General features: G+C 40.5%; 1 protein-coding gene across 1 annotated transcript in view; it reads left to right on the plus strand.

The window, feature by feature from the left end:
* RAB32 (RAB32, member RAS oncogene family) overlaps window positions 1–17364 on the plus strand; it is a 58318-nt gene extending 40954 nt beyond the window's left edge. The window contains exons 2-3 of the mRNA XM_075862861.1: window positions 13424–13704; window positions 15764–17364. Coding sequence (XP_075718976.1) covers window positions 13424–13704; window positions 15764–15913 — 431 coding nt within the window. The 3' untranslated portion in view covers window positions 15914–17364. The remainder of the gene's footprint in view (window positions 1–13423; window positions 13705–15763) is intronic.
* The last annotated feature ends 1411 nt before the right edge of the window (window positions 17365–18775 follow it).

Consider the following 18775-nt stretch of genomic DNA (forward strand, 5'->3'; position numbering starts at 1 on the left):
TTTTTCTGCTGAAGATAGAAAAATGTTACATATTTTAATGGATGTCCCTATTGAAGAAGTGGATTGTGAATCACAATCGTACAATATTGAGAAGTTTCAGGGTGGGAGACCATCCACCTTTAACCCTCCTTTACCTGCCGGTTCACAATTAGATTTATTTCAAAAAGAGGTTTTACGTGATGTAAAATGCCTCATTTATCCTTCAGCCATTCCTAATCTATCAGTAGAGGAAAGGAAGGCATTGAAATGGTTAAGTTCTAATAATAATATTATTTTAAAACCGGCAGATAAAGGAGGGAATATAGTATTACTGTCCAAAGAATATTATATTCAGGAGGCCCATCGTCAGTTAGATGACAATTTGGTCTATGAAATCCTCAAACAGGAACCAACTTCATTATACCTAAGGTTATTGAGATCACTATTGAGAAAGGGGGTTGAGGGTGGTTTCTTTTCTGAAAAATTCGGAGAGAAATTAATTCTACCATTTCCCAATAGACCATACTGGTATTTCATCCCAAAGGTACATAAATCAATGGAATTTCCTCCGGGCCGCCCCATTATAGCGGGAATTGGATCAGTTACTGAGCCACTTTCACGCTATTTGGATTGGGTTATGCGCCCATTATTAAAGAATATTCCTTCCTATTTACAGGATACACAAGATTTCTTGTCAATAATTATGGACTTTGGTTGGCAAAAAGGATTTAAATTGGCTAGTATTGACGTCGAAAGCCTATACACCCGTATCCCTCAGGATGCCGGTGTACAGGCCGTTAGACGTCAATTGCAGTATACTAAAAGTGATCATGCGTTTATTGACTTCATATGTGAGGCATTACAGTATGTGTTGAGTCACAATTCCTTTCAATTTGATGACATCTGGTATCGACAAAAGTCAGGAACGGCGATGGGTACTCCCGTAGCTCCGACTTTTGCGAATTTATTTTTAGCGGATTTTGAAGAACAAATGATATACAATCTTTCGAATCCCTATGCCAAATACCTACAGTTATACCTACGTTATATAGACGACATTTTTGTAGTGTGGTCTGGTACCCAGCAGGAGTTTCTAGACTTTGTAAAATACCTCAATGCAAATTCGTCAAATATGAGCTTTACACATAAATTTGGTAATCAAGAAATTGAGTTTTTGGATGTATATGTAACAATAGAGGAGGGAGTAATTCAGACTAAAGGTTATCGAAAACCAACAGCCACTAATACATTGTTGCGGTATGATAGTTATCACCCTAGACATATAACTAAATCTTTACCTTATGCTCAATTTTTGCGTCTAAGACGAATTAATAGTAGTGACTTGACATTTTATAAACAGGCAGATGAGATGAGTCAAAAGTTGGAAGCAAGAGGTTATCCGGTACAATTGGTAAAAGATGCTTTAAATAGAGCTAGTGTAATTAAACAAACATCGTTATTCCATCATAAAAAACATAGTCGAAAAACTCCTATGAAAAAAGATCAGAGATTTGTTCTATCCTTCGGTTTTAGCCCAATGAGTGATGTTATTCGAACAAGTATTCGAAACAATTGGCACCTAATTGAGAATGATCCATTACTTATGGAAGTCGCAATTAGGAAACCAATTGTATCCTTTCGTAGATGTAAAAATTTAAAAGATATTTTAGTCAGGGGACGTTTTTCCCAAAAAGAGAAGTGCAAAGAAAATTGGTTGACAGCTAATAGTCCAAAGGGTAACCACAGATGTGGTCAATGCAATTATTGCAATTCCATAATACGTACAAGGAACCTGAATTTAGGGGGCATTACGTTTGAAATTAATGGATTAATAACCTGTAGGACTCAATATGTTGTTTATGCAGTAATTTGCGATTGTGGTAGATTTTATATAGGAAAAACTATACGACCTATGTATGTAAGATTTCGTGAACATATAAGATCACTAAATACATGTGAGGGATGCCCTAGGTTGATACAACATATGCAGGAGAAACATGAAAATAACGCTCGATGTATGCGATTTGTGGGTATTGTTCACATTCAGCCATTGGTGTTAGGAGGAGACAGACACAAATCTCTGCTGCAGAGAGAGGCAGAGATTATTTCTCTGACAGGTGCACTAGGACCGCTCGGTCTCAATGATCGGAATGATCTGAGTTCGTTTTTAACATGAACCTTATTTGTTTTTAGAGAATTTTTGTATTGTAATTTTGATATTCTAAGATTAGAATGTACTAACTGTATGAACCATCTAAGTATACTGTGCATTTCCCTGTCTTTTTTAATTTTTTGTTATGTAATAAATGTGTACTAATTTGTGTATAAAAAGGCAGGTGAAGGAAGTGACGCTAGGGCCTTGAGAAAGCGTGTACCAGCACGTGAAACGGCCGTAGGCATTTCCACATCCTGACCTAGATCCTCTTTTGTAATAAAGAACGAATTTTTTGCCAGTTTCGGTGAGTGCCTCGATCATTCCTCTACATATATATCCCGTAAATATAATAGTGCCATACAATGTGGCCCCTACATAGATAGTGCTCTACATATAGCCCCCCTGAAAACAGTGCCGCACATGTAGCCGCTCCCTTGTAGATAATGGCACTGGCACTTTTAAGAGTAAAAAAAACCTCAAACTTTACATAATCACCTGATCACGTTCCCACTCCATACTGATCGGCAGGGCAGAATGAATTGCCTTTCAACGGCGCGATGACGTCATTGCACCGCTTGCATCGTTGAAAGGCGCTGATTGGGAGGGCAAGTCATTCTGCCCTGCCAATCCGCACCTGCCAACAAGGCAAAAGCGGCGTGATAACATCATTGCGCCGCTTGCGTCATTGAAGCCGATGAATGGTCAGGTATTGAACATGCCCAGCCATTCAGCGCTTATGCATGTAATTGTATCTGCGTACTATATCCGCAGGTACAGTTTTAGTGCAGGATTGAGGGGGCAGGGGCTGGTTTCAGTGGTGCCCCTTGCCCCCTTTAGAGATGCAGCAGGCCACTGCCTGAGGTGAGAAGCTCCTCTCGCCTCATGGACAGTGCGGCCCTGCCAAATTGAGATGGCTAGGTGACTGGGTCAGAGTATCTCTAAAACGGCAGGTTTTGTGGGGTTCTCCTGGTATGCAGTAGATAGTACCTACCAAAAGTGGTCCAAGGACAACCAGCAAACATGGGAGCCGAAAGATCATTGATGTGTGTTGGAAGCAAAATCTAGCCCATCTGATCTGACCACACAGGAGCTATTGTAGCGCAAATGGCTGAAAAGGTTACTGCTGGCTGTTATGTATGTTCTATCGCAGCTTTCTGTGTAGGCACAGACCGGTCAAATTGCTTATCCTAACCAATGTACGCCACCAAAAGCGTCTACAATGGGCACGTGAGCATCCGAACAGGACGATGGAGCAATTAAAGAAGGAGGCCTGGTCTACTGAATCATGTTTTCTTTTACATCATGTGGACGGCTGGGTGCGTGTGCATCGCTTACCTGGTAAAGAGATGACCCCAGAATGCACTATGGGAAGAAGTCTAGCTGGTGCTGACAGTGTGAATCTCTGGGCAATGTTCTGCTGGGAAATCTTGGTTCATGGCAACTATGTGGATGTTACTTTGACACGTACCATGTACCTAAACATTGTTGCACACCCCTTCATGACCACGGTATGCCCTAATGGCAGTGGCCACTTTCATAAGGATAACGTGCCCTGCCACACTGCAAAAATTCTTCTGGGATGGTTTGAGGAACGTGACCGAGAGTTCAAGGTTTTGACTTTGTCTCCAGATAAAAGCTTTCTATAATATTTGTATTTGCCTGCACTAGTTACCCTGCTGTGAAAGCGCAAAGTGTTTTGCAATACGAGATCTTGATAAAGGGGCATATGATGCAATCCCATCCATCAGCAGCCATTTTCAGGATGAGAACGGAGGGACTGGCCAGGGGGAAGACCTGGATAACCAGGGGTCAGCATTTCAAAATGCCATAGGACAGTGCAGAACTTCTGTATTTTAGTAAGTAGCATATATCCCCTTTATAAAGTGGTTGACCACTTTAAGTTCTATTCTTCAATGGCCAAGTCAGTCACCTAACCTGAACTTGATTTGAGCATTACTGAAGACTAAACTGAAGTCAAAAAGAAACAAACCATTAGCAACTGAAGACCTGACAAAGCATCTCAAGAGAGGAAACTCCGCATTTGGTGATGTCCATGGGTTCCAGACTTCAGACAGCCATTGACTGCAAAGAACTTGCATTAAAGAATTAATAATATTCCTTCTATTTTTTAAATTGATAGTTTGTCCAATTCTTAGTCTCTCCATTTTCACAGGATATGTAAAAAATGTCGAATTCTGTTTAGGGAGCGTCCCTACGTTGCGGTGTTCACAATTGGACGAAACTAAGCGCCCATGCGTTGGCCAATGGCGGCACGATTTTGCCGGTAACACTGTGGTAATACCGACAAAATCGTGGGTGTGCTTTTGTTCGCACATGGCCGCCGCAGCAGCGTGGAAACATGCCATTAGGCTTGTATTAAGAAGTAGCAGTTGGCTAAGTAAAAAATAGTTTCCAACATTGTAAAACTTCTGTAATGTTTTTGTTTGAAGCTGGGACATGCATTCCCCTGCACACGGATTAACATTGTGCTGCCCATCTTGTGACTTAGGAAGAAAATGCTAAAAGTCCAGCCAGTACTTTGCTCTGTCACTGCATACAATGAGTATGTTTGTATTGGTATGTTTGCCTTAAATAATATCGTGAGATTTTCCTCATGTAATATGACTAATGAATGTCAAAAAAAGTGAATGGGGTCATATGAGCAAATAAAAATAGAAACTAATAAGACATGGAGCTTTATTTGAAAGATCTCTACACTGAAAACTCTTGTGCGTAGAGCTCTGTGCAGCACTGCAAAATTCCAAGGTGGTAGATAGATCGTTACAATATGCAGGAGCAATTGCTAAATATTATTGTAAGAAAACTCCTGTCACAATACTATGGATACAGTCGAGCAACACTGCGACTGTTCAAATAGTAAAAAAAAAAAAGCCGCAGTGAATAGAAATGCCATCTGTAACACACATTATGATGTCCTTCAATTAAAGGGGTTTTCCGGGAGTAAAACATTAGTGGCTTATGCTTGGCGCCGAATCCCCTAGGCACATTGGCCCATGGACAACGGGGATTTATTATTTTATTTATTTTTAAATAAATATGGGGATGACCAGCAGAGCCTTTTTTTGTTTTTGTTTGCCTAGCGGTAGCTGTTGGCGGATTACATGGCTTGAGCTCCAAGATTCTGTGGTGATTGGTATGTACGTACTTCGGAACAAAGAATGTGCTCGTGGTTTCTTCTTAGTAACTGTTTTTTAAGCGACATGGGGCTAGCATTTTTTTTTACATTTTTTATTTTTTTTACATTTTTTTTTTAATACAAGGTCACTTTTTATCGACTAGTTTGTGATAAATATCTCATTTCTATTGTGCCCATTCAAAAATTAGAGAGCTACTTACCACACTCTGGTTGATTACTAAAGTCACCCTATATTAAAAGGTTGTGGCATTAAAATCCAATATAACATTTAGAGGTATGTATTATACACAGGAGTGCAGCCACCTTAACCAGAAATTCTGCACAAACTTCATAAAATTTAAGAACCCCTTTTTGCAGTTGGTCTGAAGTCGGCTGGCTGGCCATTCTTCGTAGCAGAAAAACATGCTTTCTAAATTTGGTGTTACACTTTCCCCATATGAAGCCCCCCCCCCCAGACCGAAAGCATCCAATTCTAGTCAAAGGAAAAAAACAACGCTAGCAAGTTCTGCTAGTTGCTTCCCAAAGTCTTTTGGGGAGATTGTTAGTCACTTTCTTTTGTCAAGGCAAATAGAACAACCATTAATCACACCTGTCTCTATGCCCTATTATGAACATCTATAGAGGGTAACCCCCTTTTTTAGCCAGAGTGGATTAAATGTGTGAATCCAGCCTTGGAAAGAATTGTCCAGATGGGACAACCCCTTTTAAAGGAAGTAGGGACTATTGGAAAATCTGAGTCCAGGGACTTTATATCCCTTATGCCTCATGCACACGACCGTGTGTGCCAGCCGGGTCCCGTCAGTGATCCGTGGAAAGATAGGACATGTCCTATCCTTCTACGGAACGGAGAATCGGGCCATTTTCACGGACCCGATTCACCGGCTAAAGTGAATGGGTCCGTGACAACTATTGGGTGCCCCTAGGATGCCATAAAAAATGGCCCAAGTGGCACATCGGTTGTGTGCAATTGGCATTAGGCCTTATACGCACGGCCATGTTTGGTCCGTGATCCACGGACAGCATTTCCTGGACCAATCACCGTTCAGGGAGCCGGGCTCCTAGCATCATAGTTATGTATGTTGCCAGGTGTCCCTGCCTCCCCATGGGAATACGGTCCCGTACGTACAGTATTCCCGTGGGGAGGCAGGGACACCTAGCGTCATACAGATCTACGATGCAAGGAGCCCGGCTCCCTGAACTGTGTATGGCCCGGGAAATGCGGCCAACATGCAATCTGTATATCATGGACTGAACACTGCCGTGTGAATAAGGCGTTCAAGCACCTGCACATGCCGTTACGGCTGAAATTAAATTACGGGGATGTTTCCTCCTAAAAACATCCCCGTAATTTCAGCCGTTACGGACGCTGCCGTGTGAACATACCCTTACTAACTAGACTATACCCTCATCAATGAAAATAATGTAAACAAGCATTCTAGAATAAAGGATAATCCTTGAAATGGTGTTGAATGACCCGTCTTAACTCCAAGCATAGTCAGCAGTCGTAAACTGTGCACGAAATAGATTAAAATGCAGTCTGACTTTACGGTGGTACTCGGGATAGCCAAGATTTTTGAAATACCTCCATAATGACATTGTGAAGCAAGGATGTTTTGAGTGTTTAGTGTAATTGTTGAAGATTTTCTTTTAGTAAAAATTTTTTTTATTATTTTATTTTACAATGGAAATTTTGGAAAATATGCACTTAAAATGGCATCACAAAAGCCCATACACGCAACCGTATTATGGCTCCTTAAAACCAACTATGGGACCCTTATTCTACCTCCGTACGCCTCCGATTTTATGCAAAGTCATACACAGGCTTTTTTTATGTTGGACTATGAATATGAAAGTGCTCCATAAGATGGATTCTCATGTAAAAAAAGAATCGCTGGGGCTCCGTAGTATCCAGGCTCATGCACCTATTGGCAAAAACGTTTCTTTTTAAATATGGGAGCAACTCCACTGACTCTTTGATTTAAAGTCTGTTCCGCATACACTGGCATGGTAATTTTTCTGGACGGTACATTTCCCCTGCCTCATAGAGTATGCGCTCTCTTGTAAATGAATGACTTCTTACAGCTTTTGCATAGTAATGCTAAAAAAAGTACCATTCTGTATAATGTACACATAGGTGGAAATGTATAAAATCTAGTGCATGAAAAAAGTGAAGGAGTTGGTCATCGTAAACATTCATATTTCGTTTTTAAGTTATTTTGGAAAGTAAATTCTGCAACCTAATCGGTACTTATGAGCAGCTCTTCCACTTTTTCCTCAATAGTTTTTGATAAATCTTTATAGATTTCTGCCTATCCACGTCTGATATTATAAATATGAAATGATAATAATCTTTATTTAGCACCAACATCTTCTTGCATTGCTCATATCAACCAAACACGGTCATGCTTGGAGTACAGTAATTCAGCTGATGGCGTGAATCATTATGATGTATGTTTCTGAATGCAGCTGATACTGATGTAGGTAACTTGTGATCTGCTTATGGTTCATAAGGGATTTGGTCATCTGATCTCGGCAACGAATAATTATTTGCGGTTGAGCTGGTCCATGTAGGGTCCTATTTAGTAAGCGGCGAAATCAGGCCTGCTAGTGTGTTTGCACTTTCAAAAGTTTCATATAACCGGTGCCCCCAAGGAAGTCTTTAAACGATTCATAGGAGATTGAATGACGTGAGGATTGACATGCAAGACTTTATACGTATTGATTAACCCCTTTTTTTTTTCCTCTCTTTTTTGTCAACATAGCCATAGGAGGGCTTATATTTCATGGGACGAGTTAGTGTTTAATGTACCATATAATGAACTGGGAAACTAGAAAAACAACTATTTTTGGGGTGGAATGGGAAAAAACAAATGATTCCTCCATTTGGTTTTTGGATTTACTTTTACGGTATTTACAGTGCAGTAAAGTCTGTATTCTACAGGTGAATACGATTGCAGCGATACCAAATTTATATAGTTTATTAACCCCTTCAGGACTGAGCCTGTTTTGGCCTTCAGGACGAAGTCGATTTTTTTCAAATCTGACGTGTCACTTTATGTGGTAATAACTCCGGAATGCTTTTACCTATCCTAGTGATTCTGAGATGGTTTTCTCGTGACATATTGTACTTTGTTAGGGAAAAAATTTGGTCGATAAATTCAATATTTATTTGTAAAAAAAAAACACCAAGATTTAGAGAAAATTAGCATTTTTGTAAATGTATCTACTTGTAAAACAGATAGTAATACCACACAAAATACTTACTAGTTTACATTTCCCATATGTCTACTTTGTTTGCATCATTTTTTGAACATTCTTTTATTTTTCTAGGACGTTACAAGGCTTAGAACTTTAGCAGCAATTTCTCATATTTTCAAGAAAATTTCAAAAGCCTATTTTTTCAGGGACTAGTTCAGTTCTGAAGTGGCTTTGAGGGCCTTATATATATTAGAAAGTCCCCATAAATCACCCCATTTTGAAAACTGCACCCCTCAAAGTATTCAAAACTGCATTCAGAAAGTGTTTTAACCCTTTAGGCGTTTCACAGGAATTAAAGCAAAGTAGAGGTGAAATTTACAAATGTAATTTTTTTGTTATTTTTTTTTTTTGAAAATTCATTTGTAATACATTTTTTCTGTACCACAGAAGGTTTTACCCAAGAAATGCAACTCAATATTTATTGCCCAGATTCTTCAGTTTTTAGAAATATCCCACATGTGGTCTTAGTGCAGTAATGGACTGAAGCACAGGCCTCAAAAGCCAAGGAGCACCTAGAGGATTTTGGGGCCTCCTTTTTTTAGAATATATTTTAGGCACCATGTTAGGTTTGAATAGGTCTTGTGGTACCAAAACAGTAAAGACCCCCCAAAAGTAACCCCATTTTGGAAACTACACCCCTCAAGGAATTTATCTATAGGTATAGTTAGCATTTTGAACCCACAGTTTTTTTGCTAAATTTATTTGAATTAGTATGTGAAAATGAAAATCAACTTTTTTTTTCTGAAAAAATAAATTTTTCATTTTTACAAGGAATAAAGTAGAAAAAACACCCCAACGTATGTAAAGCAATTTCTTCCGATTATAGCAATACCCCATATGTGGTAATAAACTGCTGTTTGGACCCACAGCAGGGCTCAGAAGGGAAGGAGTGCCTTTTGGATTTCTGGTTTTGCTGGAATAGTTTTCAGTGCCGTGTCGCGTTTACAATGCACGGGAGGAACCAAAATAGTGGAAACCCCCCAAAAGTGACCCCATTTTGGAAACTACACCCCTCAAGGAATTTTTTTTTAGGTGTAGAGTTAGCATTTTTACCAAACAGTTGTTTTGCTGAATTCATTGGAATTAGTCTGTAAAGGTAAAAATCTACTTTTTTGCTTAAAAACGTAGACATTTTTAATTTTTACAAGGAATAAAGGAGAAAAAGCACCCCAACATTTGTAAAACAATTTCTCCCGATTACGTAAATACGCCATATGTGGTAATAAAGTGCTGTTTGGACCCACAGCGGGGCTTAGAAGGCAAAGCGCGCTATTTGGCTTTTGGAGCTCAAATTTAGCTGGAATAGTTTTTGGGTGTCCTTCAACCTTGGCGTCGGATGAGAGATGACACCGGCTCTAGGCGTCAGAGGGTACAGTTGAATCTGCAGCAGCATCACCGTGTGCAGGTAAGCATAGTAAACTCCCTAGAGGCTAGCATATTACCCTCTCGGATGCCTAGAGCCGATGTATCTTCTCTGACCGACGCCAAGGTTGAAGGACCTGTGGGTGTCGTCACGCTGTGTGCCTGCAGTGAAAGAAGCTGGGTGGGAACGATGAGAAGTGTATGACGCTGATTTGTCAGCGTCATACACTTCTGTTCACAACGCCCAGTTGGTAAAACAAGTAAACACGCCTAGTTGGTAAAAACACAATACACGCCCAGTTGATAAAACGAGAAAACACGCCCAGTTGTCCATTGAAAAGCTCATTTGCATAAATATAAAATTGCTCATAACTTTGTCAAAAATGATCGTTTTAAAAAAAACTTTGTTATCTACATTGCAGCGCTGATCACATTCAATAGGAGATAGGGATTTTATAATCTGGTGACAGAGCCTCTTTAAGGGAACTTGTCACCAGCATTTCACCTAATAGGTAGTGGGTGAAAAAAATCATTTTTATGTAACCTATAATTATCTTCTAAGTAGGCTCTGTACGTTTTTATTTAGTGTTCCGCCATCGTATGCTAATCAGCATGAGTCATATCTTCATTCCTCATGCCCTTCTGAGTTAACCCCGCCTCCTTGCTTTTGATTGATAGCTCCTCGCCTCCCCCCAGCACACACGAAATCCCAGACAAGCAGGGAAGGGTATCGGACCATACAAAACGGGCGAATGTGTGCGATCTCTATCTATTTTGGCATTCAGGGCAGGCCAGTTTTCGGTAGTGGGTGGGCATGAGAAGAGGAACTAATGAGACTGCCGTATTATTACCATAAAAGTGCAAAATGTCTGCAAATCGTTATTTACGGTCAGAGAAGTTTGAGAGAGGATACAGCATTGAACTTTTGTCGTCTTAGGTAGTTCTGACATAACCTAGAAGTATGTTTTGGATTATTGTCTTGCTGTAATATGAACCCCTGACCAAGTAGGCATACACCAGAGAGTATTGCATGGCGCATCAAAATGCTGTGGTAGCTTTTTTTTTTTTTTTTTGCTGTGTGATGTACCAAAGATGTCACATTTTGATTAGTCAGTCCATAAGACCTTCTTGTACTATTCAGTAGTCCACTGGAGGTGTTGCTTGACCCAGGCACGTTTTTTATTTTATTTTTGTAATCTTAGGCTCTGTTCACATCTGCGTTGGGGTCCGGTTCCGTCGGAGGTTTCCGTCAGAACGGGACCCTGAGCAGACACAAACTGACACCGACGGAAACCAGGTTTCCGTTTCCATCACCATTGATTTCAAAGGTGACGGAGCTGGTGCCCATGGTTTCCATTTGTCTCTTTTGTGCGCCGGATCCATCGTTTTGCCGGAAGCAATATCGTAGTCTACTACACTATTGCTTCCGGCAAAACGACGGATACGGCGCACAAAAGAGACAAACTGAAACCACGGGCACCGGCTCTGTCGCCATTGAAATCAATGGAAATGGAAACCTCTGGTTTCCGTTTGTGTCTGCTCAGGGTCTCATTTTGACAGAAACCTCAGACGGAACATCAGAACGGGACCCCAACGCAGATGTGAACAGAGCCTTAGCAGTGGCTTTCTTACTGATACTCGACCTGTCAAACCTGCTGATAGAAGTCTTCCCTTCACAGTTGAAATGGAAACTTATTTTTTGCTGCATTAAGCTGGACTTCAAGATTTTGTGCTGTGAGGCGCCGATCACGCAAACTGTTGACTCTCAAAAACTTGTCATCTGATTTTGTAGTTGCCTTTGATCTGCCTGACCTCTTCCTGTCAGTTTTCAAGTGCCTTTTGAAGGTATAGTAAACTGTACTGACCTACACTTCTTCTAAGACCTTATTCAGACGAGCGTGTCCGCTTCACGTCCGCAAAAAACTGAGCGTATTTCATGCGTCTCAGTTCCGTGTCGCATCAGTTTACCTGTGGTTTTCTCAATTTCTTTAGCAACTGGTGCGTGAAATACACGGACAGCAAACAGATGTCATCCATGTGATGTTGGTGTTTTTCACACACCCATTGACTTCAATTGGCGACGTGTTCCGCAAAAACAGACCAAAATAAGACTAATTTAATAATTATCTAATTTATTTACGTAACTATTCTAAAACATAATTCATGGAACCAGACAAAACCTTAGGGTCAGTACACACAGCGTTTTTTGGCGCTGATTGACGCGGAAACAGTGTAGGAATCCGTACCAAAAAACTGCCCAAATTGCCCCCCCCCCCCCCCCCCCCCCCATTGCTTTCAACAGGAGGCAGAGTTTTTTTGGGGGGGGTTTTCCCGGCCGACTTTCGGGGAAAAAAAAAGCGTCCTTTCTTCCCGTGGTTTCCGCCTCTGACTTCCCATGGAAATCAATGGGAGGCAGAGAAAAAAAACACATGGCTCTCGTTTGACTTTTTTTTTTGCTGCATATTTTTTTTGCCTGCAGTCCTGTGGTAGTAGCCAAAAGACATACTGTGGTGGAGATGGGGTCATTTGTGCTTCTAGATAGCCAGACTCTATGAGGATCTCTGTCCGTTCATACCTGAATGGTTGTTGACTACACTTGAGTCTTGTGCGAAACGGATTCATTCTAAAAAAAAAAAAAAAAATAAAAGCCACAAAAAGCACCATAAAATAAAGCTACACACATTGATGTGGGGTTTTTTGAAAAAAAAAAAAAACAACTTATGGAGGTTTATGGGAGAATAAAGCCACTAACTTATGGAAAAAACCGCCAAACCAACTCTTGCAAATATAAATCTACAGCTGCCAAATGAGTCATTGGGATTTCTTTTTTTGTAACCATAGTTAATCTTTGGGTGCAAGCTCTCTTAGGCTTCAAACTATTACAGATTACATTTTAAAGCCATATGAACTAATATAAGTACTTTCTTTTAACTTCGATCTTGTTTACAAAGGTTTACCTGTCTCTCCATAACTTTAATAATGAGACAGTAGGAGGGTGTACTGGTTGGTGAACCTTCTATGTAGTCTAAGGCTGCAGTCACATGTGGCGTAATTGCATTGTGTTTCTGCAGCGTGAACATACGTTGTGGGAGAACTTTTTCTAATGTATGGCTAAGGGAAAAATATTTTGTCACACAGATTTTTCTAGTCCTTGCGTTGCAGAATATTTTGCCCATAGTCATACATTGTAATGTTTTCCACAGTGTAGGTTTACGCTGACTAAATACAAAGCAAGTTCGCCGCATTTGTGCGTACCTCAAGGCCCCTTGGGGGGTACATGCTCCAGACTTTGTTACAAGAGTTGGGCCTAATTTGACCATAAAATTCCTGAAGGGTCATAAAGTTTTCTGGGGGAAATGTAATTTTGTCTTGCTGATGCACTATGCATGGGTTTCCTCACGCCATTGATTGCAGCAACAAAGTTTTATAATACTGCACTAAATTAAGGAAAAGAGTCGCACAAATCTTTGTAGTAATTTTTATTTTATTTTTTTTTAATTTATTTTTTATAGGTCAAGAGAGGTTTGGAAACATGACAAGAGTGTACTACAAGGAGGCAGTGGGTGCCTTTGTGGTTTTTGATGTTACAAGAGGTTCCACCTTTGAAGCCATCACAAAGTGGAAATCTGACCTGGATTGCAAAGTTCACCTTCCTGGTGGTGGTCCAATACCTGCTATTCTTCTTGCCAATAAATGTGATCAAAAAAGGGAGAACAGCACACAGAGCCCCTCTCAGATAGACCACTTCTGTAAAGAAAATGGTTTTGTTGCATGGTATGAAACCTCTGCAAAGGTAATGGATTTTAACATTTAGTGTGAAAAATTGTCTTTACACAAATATTACCCCTCAATTTGAGCCCGTCTTCAGGCTGAGGCGAAGAGACGATCACAGCTGAAGGTGCAAAGCCCTCAGCTGAGAGCTTCTGCCCCTTTTTTGTTTCGGCGATGGTGGGTTTCTCCGCACCCCGCCGCTAAAAATTTCTGATAGGTAAGGTCTATATAACAAAGTGCAGATACTCTTTAATTGACCTTCGTCTTACACTTTGGTGGCAGAATTTGTTAGCATAGAGACAGCTAACCGGTTTCATTCATGAAGCAACAGTTTGACATACCTAGTTTGTGCCAGATGATTGTCTTGGGAGCTCTGTCGAAGGCTGAATGCCCACGGGTTGGATACACTGCACAAAAATCACGCAGCGTATTCGTCCTGGAACCCGCAGTGCATGCAGTCTGAAAAATTGCACCACATTGTGGTGCGGTTTTTCGGACTGAATTTCCGCTGTGGAAAGCAACGCGTGGAAAAAAATAAAAAAGTCCATACTTACTTACTCTGTGCATAGTCCGGCCTCCTACAATGATATTGCAGGCTATGTGATCCTGCAGCCTGTGACGGGCTGCAGCGGTCACATGGGATGAAACGTCATCCCAGGAGAGCGTATTGCAGGAAGAAGGAGAGCTCACTGGGTAATTAGGATTTATTTTTTTCCGGAGTTGCGATTATTGCAGCTTAATCGCTGCAATTCCGCCGCAACACTTGACTTTCTGTTGTGGGTCCCCATTGAATTCAATGGGGAAAATCCGCAACAGAAAAACATCAAAAACGCAGTATAAATTGACCTGCTGCGGAATTAAATTCCGAACCGCAGGTCAATTTATTAGCTTTTATGCTAGCTTTTTTTTTTCCGCAGCGTGGGCATGAGATTTTCAACATCTCATCGACTTTTCTGCTACTGTAAATGCTGCAAAATTTCTGTACAGAATTCCCTTTGCGGAAATTCCGCTTATGCTACGTGGGCCTAAGAACCCGGCCTAAGAATTATTTGTATTTGTCAGACAAAGTGGGGCATGGGCTTCATAAATATGGCATTTTACCCCAATACGTTCCAGATTTGCTGCAGGTTTAACCTGTCTCTTTGCCGAGGCTGAAATCTGCAGCAAAATCCACATGTAATATGTTGGCGCGATATTTATTATTATGTAACCAACAAAGGTTTTGACGTGGATTTCGGGCCCACTTCACAGCGGGAAACTGGCCTTATTAGTCTTCATAGTTGACTTCAGTAACCTTTATGTATAACACTTATCTTTTTATTTTTATAATTTCATTTATTTTACTTTTACTCTGGCAGAAATGTGTTATGAAGTTTTGTGGTGATTGAAAATAAAGTGTCCATTTAAAAACAACTTATGCTATATATGTATACCTGATCTAGAGCAACTTTGTCATTTTCTTACTGTTAAAATTTCGTTTTATCTATTCAAATTCTGTGTAAAGTTACTGCCATTAGGTATCTCCCTTCCTGTAATTTGCGGTCCACCTCTCTTGTCAAGCCAAATCCGTCATCTGAGGGGTTAAATGCTTTCGATCAGAGTTGTTTCTGATCACATGCATTGCCACTGGGTCCCTGCTGTGTAACACAGCAGAGACCCGGAGGCTATGGCACCCTCTCAGAAGCTTCTGAGCGGGCACCATTTTTAAATACCCTTTCCCGACGTAAATCGCCGGTGGAGTGACAGGAAAGGGTTAATCTGGATATGATTTAAAATATCCATAATTTACAAATCCTGATTACCAAGTAAATGTAAATATTTACAGAATAATTGAATGACCATTCTAAATATTTGCACAATTTGAATTACTATTTGAGATTTGAAAAAACATGCATAGAGTAATTGATTTGATGAGACATTTTATGCCTTCTGAGAGGATTTTGTTGAAAAGGGGTCTATAAAATACATTAGGAACGTCTTCCAAATTGACTTGTATTTATCGTGCATGGCTACTTTTTTCTTTTTTTTTTACTGTCCTTGTCGGAAACATGCACATATATAAATTATACGTTTTGTTTCAGGATAATGTTAACATCGATGAAGCCGCTCGATGCTTGGTAGACAACATACTTGCAAACTCCAAGAACTTTCCTGTAGAGGAAAATGATATCGGCAGTGTACAGCTGGACCAGGCAACTATGCCAGCAGAAAGTAAATCACAGTGCTGTTAACGTTCAACACTAACCAAGGAGAAAGCCGGACCCTGACAAGACTGCCGAAAATGCTGCATCCATGGATACATGTCAATACATCTAGCCTGATGATGAGACTGTTTATAGGATTGTTCTTCTGTATCTAGGATTTAGCTATGGTGTATTAATATTGTAAATGGTAACAAATATGGCTTTCAAGGGTCAAGTTTATAATCCGTTGCTGTCAAACAAACCTAGTCTGTCCTTATTTTTATATCTAAGCATGTTTTTCAAAAAAAGTCATATAAAACCGACGGGATGTGCGTGGTGTTAAGAACAATGCGTGTTATGTTACTGTAAATGCTTTAAAGTAATTGGATATGTTTGAACATGCATCATCTATTGCCATATTGTATGCATGGTTGTGCACGGAGTTTCATCGGTTATCGCAGTTGCTTAGTATTGCTCGCCACCACTATTTATCTGGTGATCCACTGTATTGTCTATGGTCCAGCTTGCCTTGTAAGAACATGCATATTAATCTTTGTGTTCTTGTTTCAGAATTTATTGGTAGAATGTTCTGGTGGACAAGTATAGAAATGATATATAGAGTAGAGGCGTTGTGACCCATACTATTCATTTAGATTTCCATTTTAATCATGGAAGACAAACATCTGACTGGCTGATACTGGGTATTTAACACTTGTGCTAAAATATCTCTAGAACAGACAACCTAGTAACTGTAAATTGACGAATACCTCACCCAAGAATGGTGCACTTGAATCCACTAGTATATTACCAAATGGGGGTACTGGTTTTTGTGACAATGTTATGCATCTGTGTCTTTTGTCTAAGCAATACTGTATATAGTTTGCGTTCTCATACAGAAAAGTTATTTTTGACAGCCGTGTTTAATTTTCATTAGTAACTTTACTGTATCTCCAAGGTATTAAACACGCTATAAATATGTACTCGATTCTTTTTTTTTTTTTTGTTCCTGAAATAGGTCAATACGAATTAAACAGGTGCTGGACTTGTTTTTGTTCTTTGCATGCTTGTCTTTTGCGATCATTGTCATATTACAGATGTGTTCCATAAGTTATCTGGTGAACCTCAGATTAAAAAAACGTGTCGATTTTAAACCTGTAAAAGCGGAAGCTGTAGATTTAACATTTGTTATACATCGCCTACATAGTTTTGAGTCAATGTGCTTTTGTTAAAGGGGGTTATCTGGGGACCAAAAATTGCATTGCATTAATATTTTTATGTAAAAAGTCACTCCCTAATGTACTTTCATTTAAAAAATTGTACTAAATTGTGCAGTTCAAACCCGGTGACTTGTTCCCAGATGTACTGTAGCTTTTCTAATATTGATGATGCGCCGACACGGCCCCATGTGACACTGGGCTTACTTCCTGTGTTGGCGTGTTATCAATCGCAAGGGGCTGTCACATTGAACATCGCTGGAGTTCCCGAGCAGAGCATCAGCTGACGCTCTGCCCGGGAACTCCAGCATTGCTGCCGACGTCACTGTACATATATGGACGGTGACGTTGGCAGCAGTGCTGGAGTCCCCGGGCAGAGCATCAGCTGGTGCTCTGCTTGGAAACTCCAGCGATTGTAAAACCCTGAAGTCATTGACCAAATGTCGGGAGCAGTGCTGGAGTCCCGAGCAAAGCGCTAACTGATTCTCTGCTCGGCGACTCCAGCAATAGGCAAAGCTGCGATCGTGCGATTGATAACACGAACATCGCAGGAAGCAAGCCCTCCGTCACGTGGGGCCTTGTCAGCACGTCATCAATGTTAGAAAAGTTACAGGACTTCCGGGAACAATGCACCGGGTTTGAACTGCACGATTTAGTACAGAGTTTTTTTAAATTAAAGCACATTAGAAAGTGACTACTTTTTACATAAAATTGCATTAATAATTTTCGGTCCCCAGATAACCCCTTTATGCACATTTTGCCATAAAATGAATAAAAAATTTTTATTGCTGTATGGCCTTATTCAGACAAATGTGTAAATCATCTGTGTGATGGACGTTTTTTGTTTTTTTTAAATGTATTTGTGAACGGCGTTGTCGGAGTCTCATGAAGTCACATGACCGCTAGCTGTAGCAGGGTCAGTGTGTCATTGGGTTACTTGAGCTCTCCCTCCAGTGTCGTCAGCGCGTCATGTGACAACTAGGGCGCTGGCGCTATGATGTTCCATCAGTAGTAAGCTAGTCCTCTCCAACAGCATCCAATCCCAGCCATGCACATTGCCATAACAATGTATGGTGTACAAGAGCTGAAAGGGGATTGGGGACGAGACACTGCGGGGGAGCACAGGGATTACATTATGTAATCAGTGGGGTGTGCTTGGGTGGAAGCAGGAGGGGGTGGGGGACACATGGCAAGAGGAGGAGAGCAGTGCAAGATGGGACTTTTAGTTTAATAAATGCACGGAAACCACAAGTCCCGACTAAAAACTGGAAGTATGACCTTAGCGGCAACGTTACAACGGGGATTTGTAAGTAACACAGAACTAATTGTTTTAATGGAAAGTAATTGAATAAAGATATACATGTGGTTGAGAGTTTTTTTTTTTTTTTTCCTTGTTTTTCACTCCCCAGATAACCCCTTTTAAGATCCCCCCCCCCCCGATAGACAATTATGTTATACTTTAACGGTGTATACAGGGGATTTAAAGCTCTATATCGGGGAAAAACTGAGCTCCGGCTGCTATACATTAAGAAGTGAATCCCCATAGAATGACAGACTGCAAAATAGCATGGAGTTAAAAGGTGGACATGCAATGTAAAGCAGAGTCCCAGTGGTTTTAGGTTGTTTTTTGTTCACGTTGGCTGCTAGGTATAAGCACAAGTTGAGTACAAAATTAGCAAAAAGCAAATATGCATGT

This window comes from Rhinoderma darwinii, chromosome 4, assembly GCF_050947455.1.
Source record: "Rhinoderma darwinii isolate aRhiDar2 chromosome 4, aRhiDar2.hap1, whole genome shotgun sequence".
NCBI lineage: Eukaryota > Metazoa > Chordata > Amphibia > Anura > Rhinodermatidae > Rhinoderma > Rhinoderma darwinii.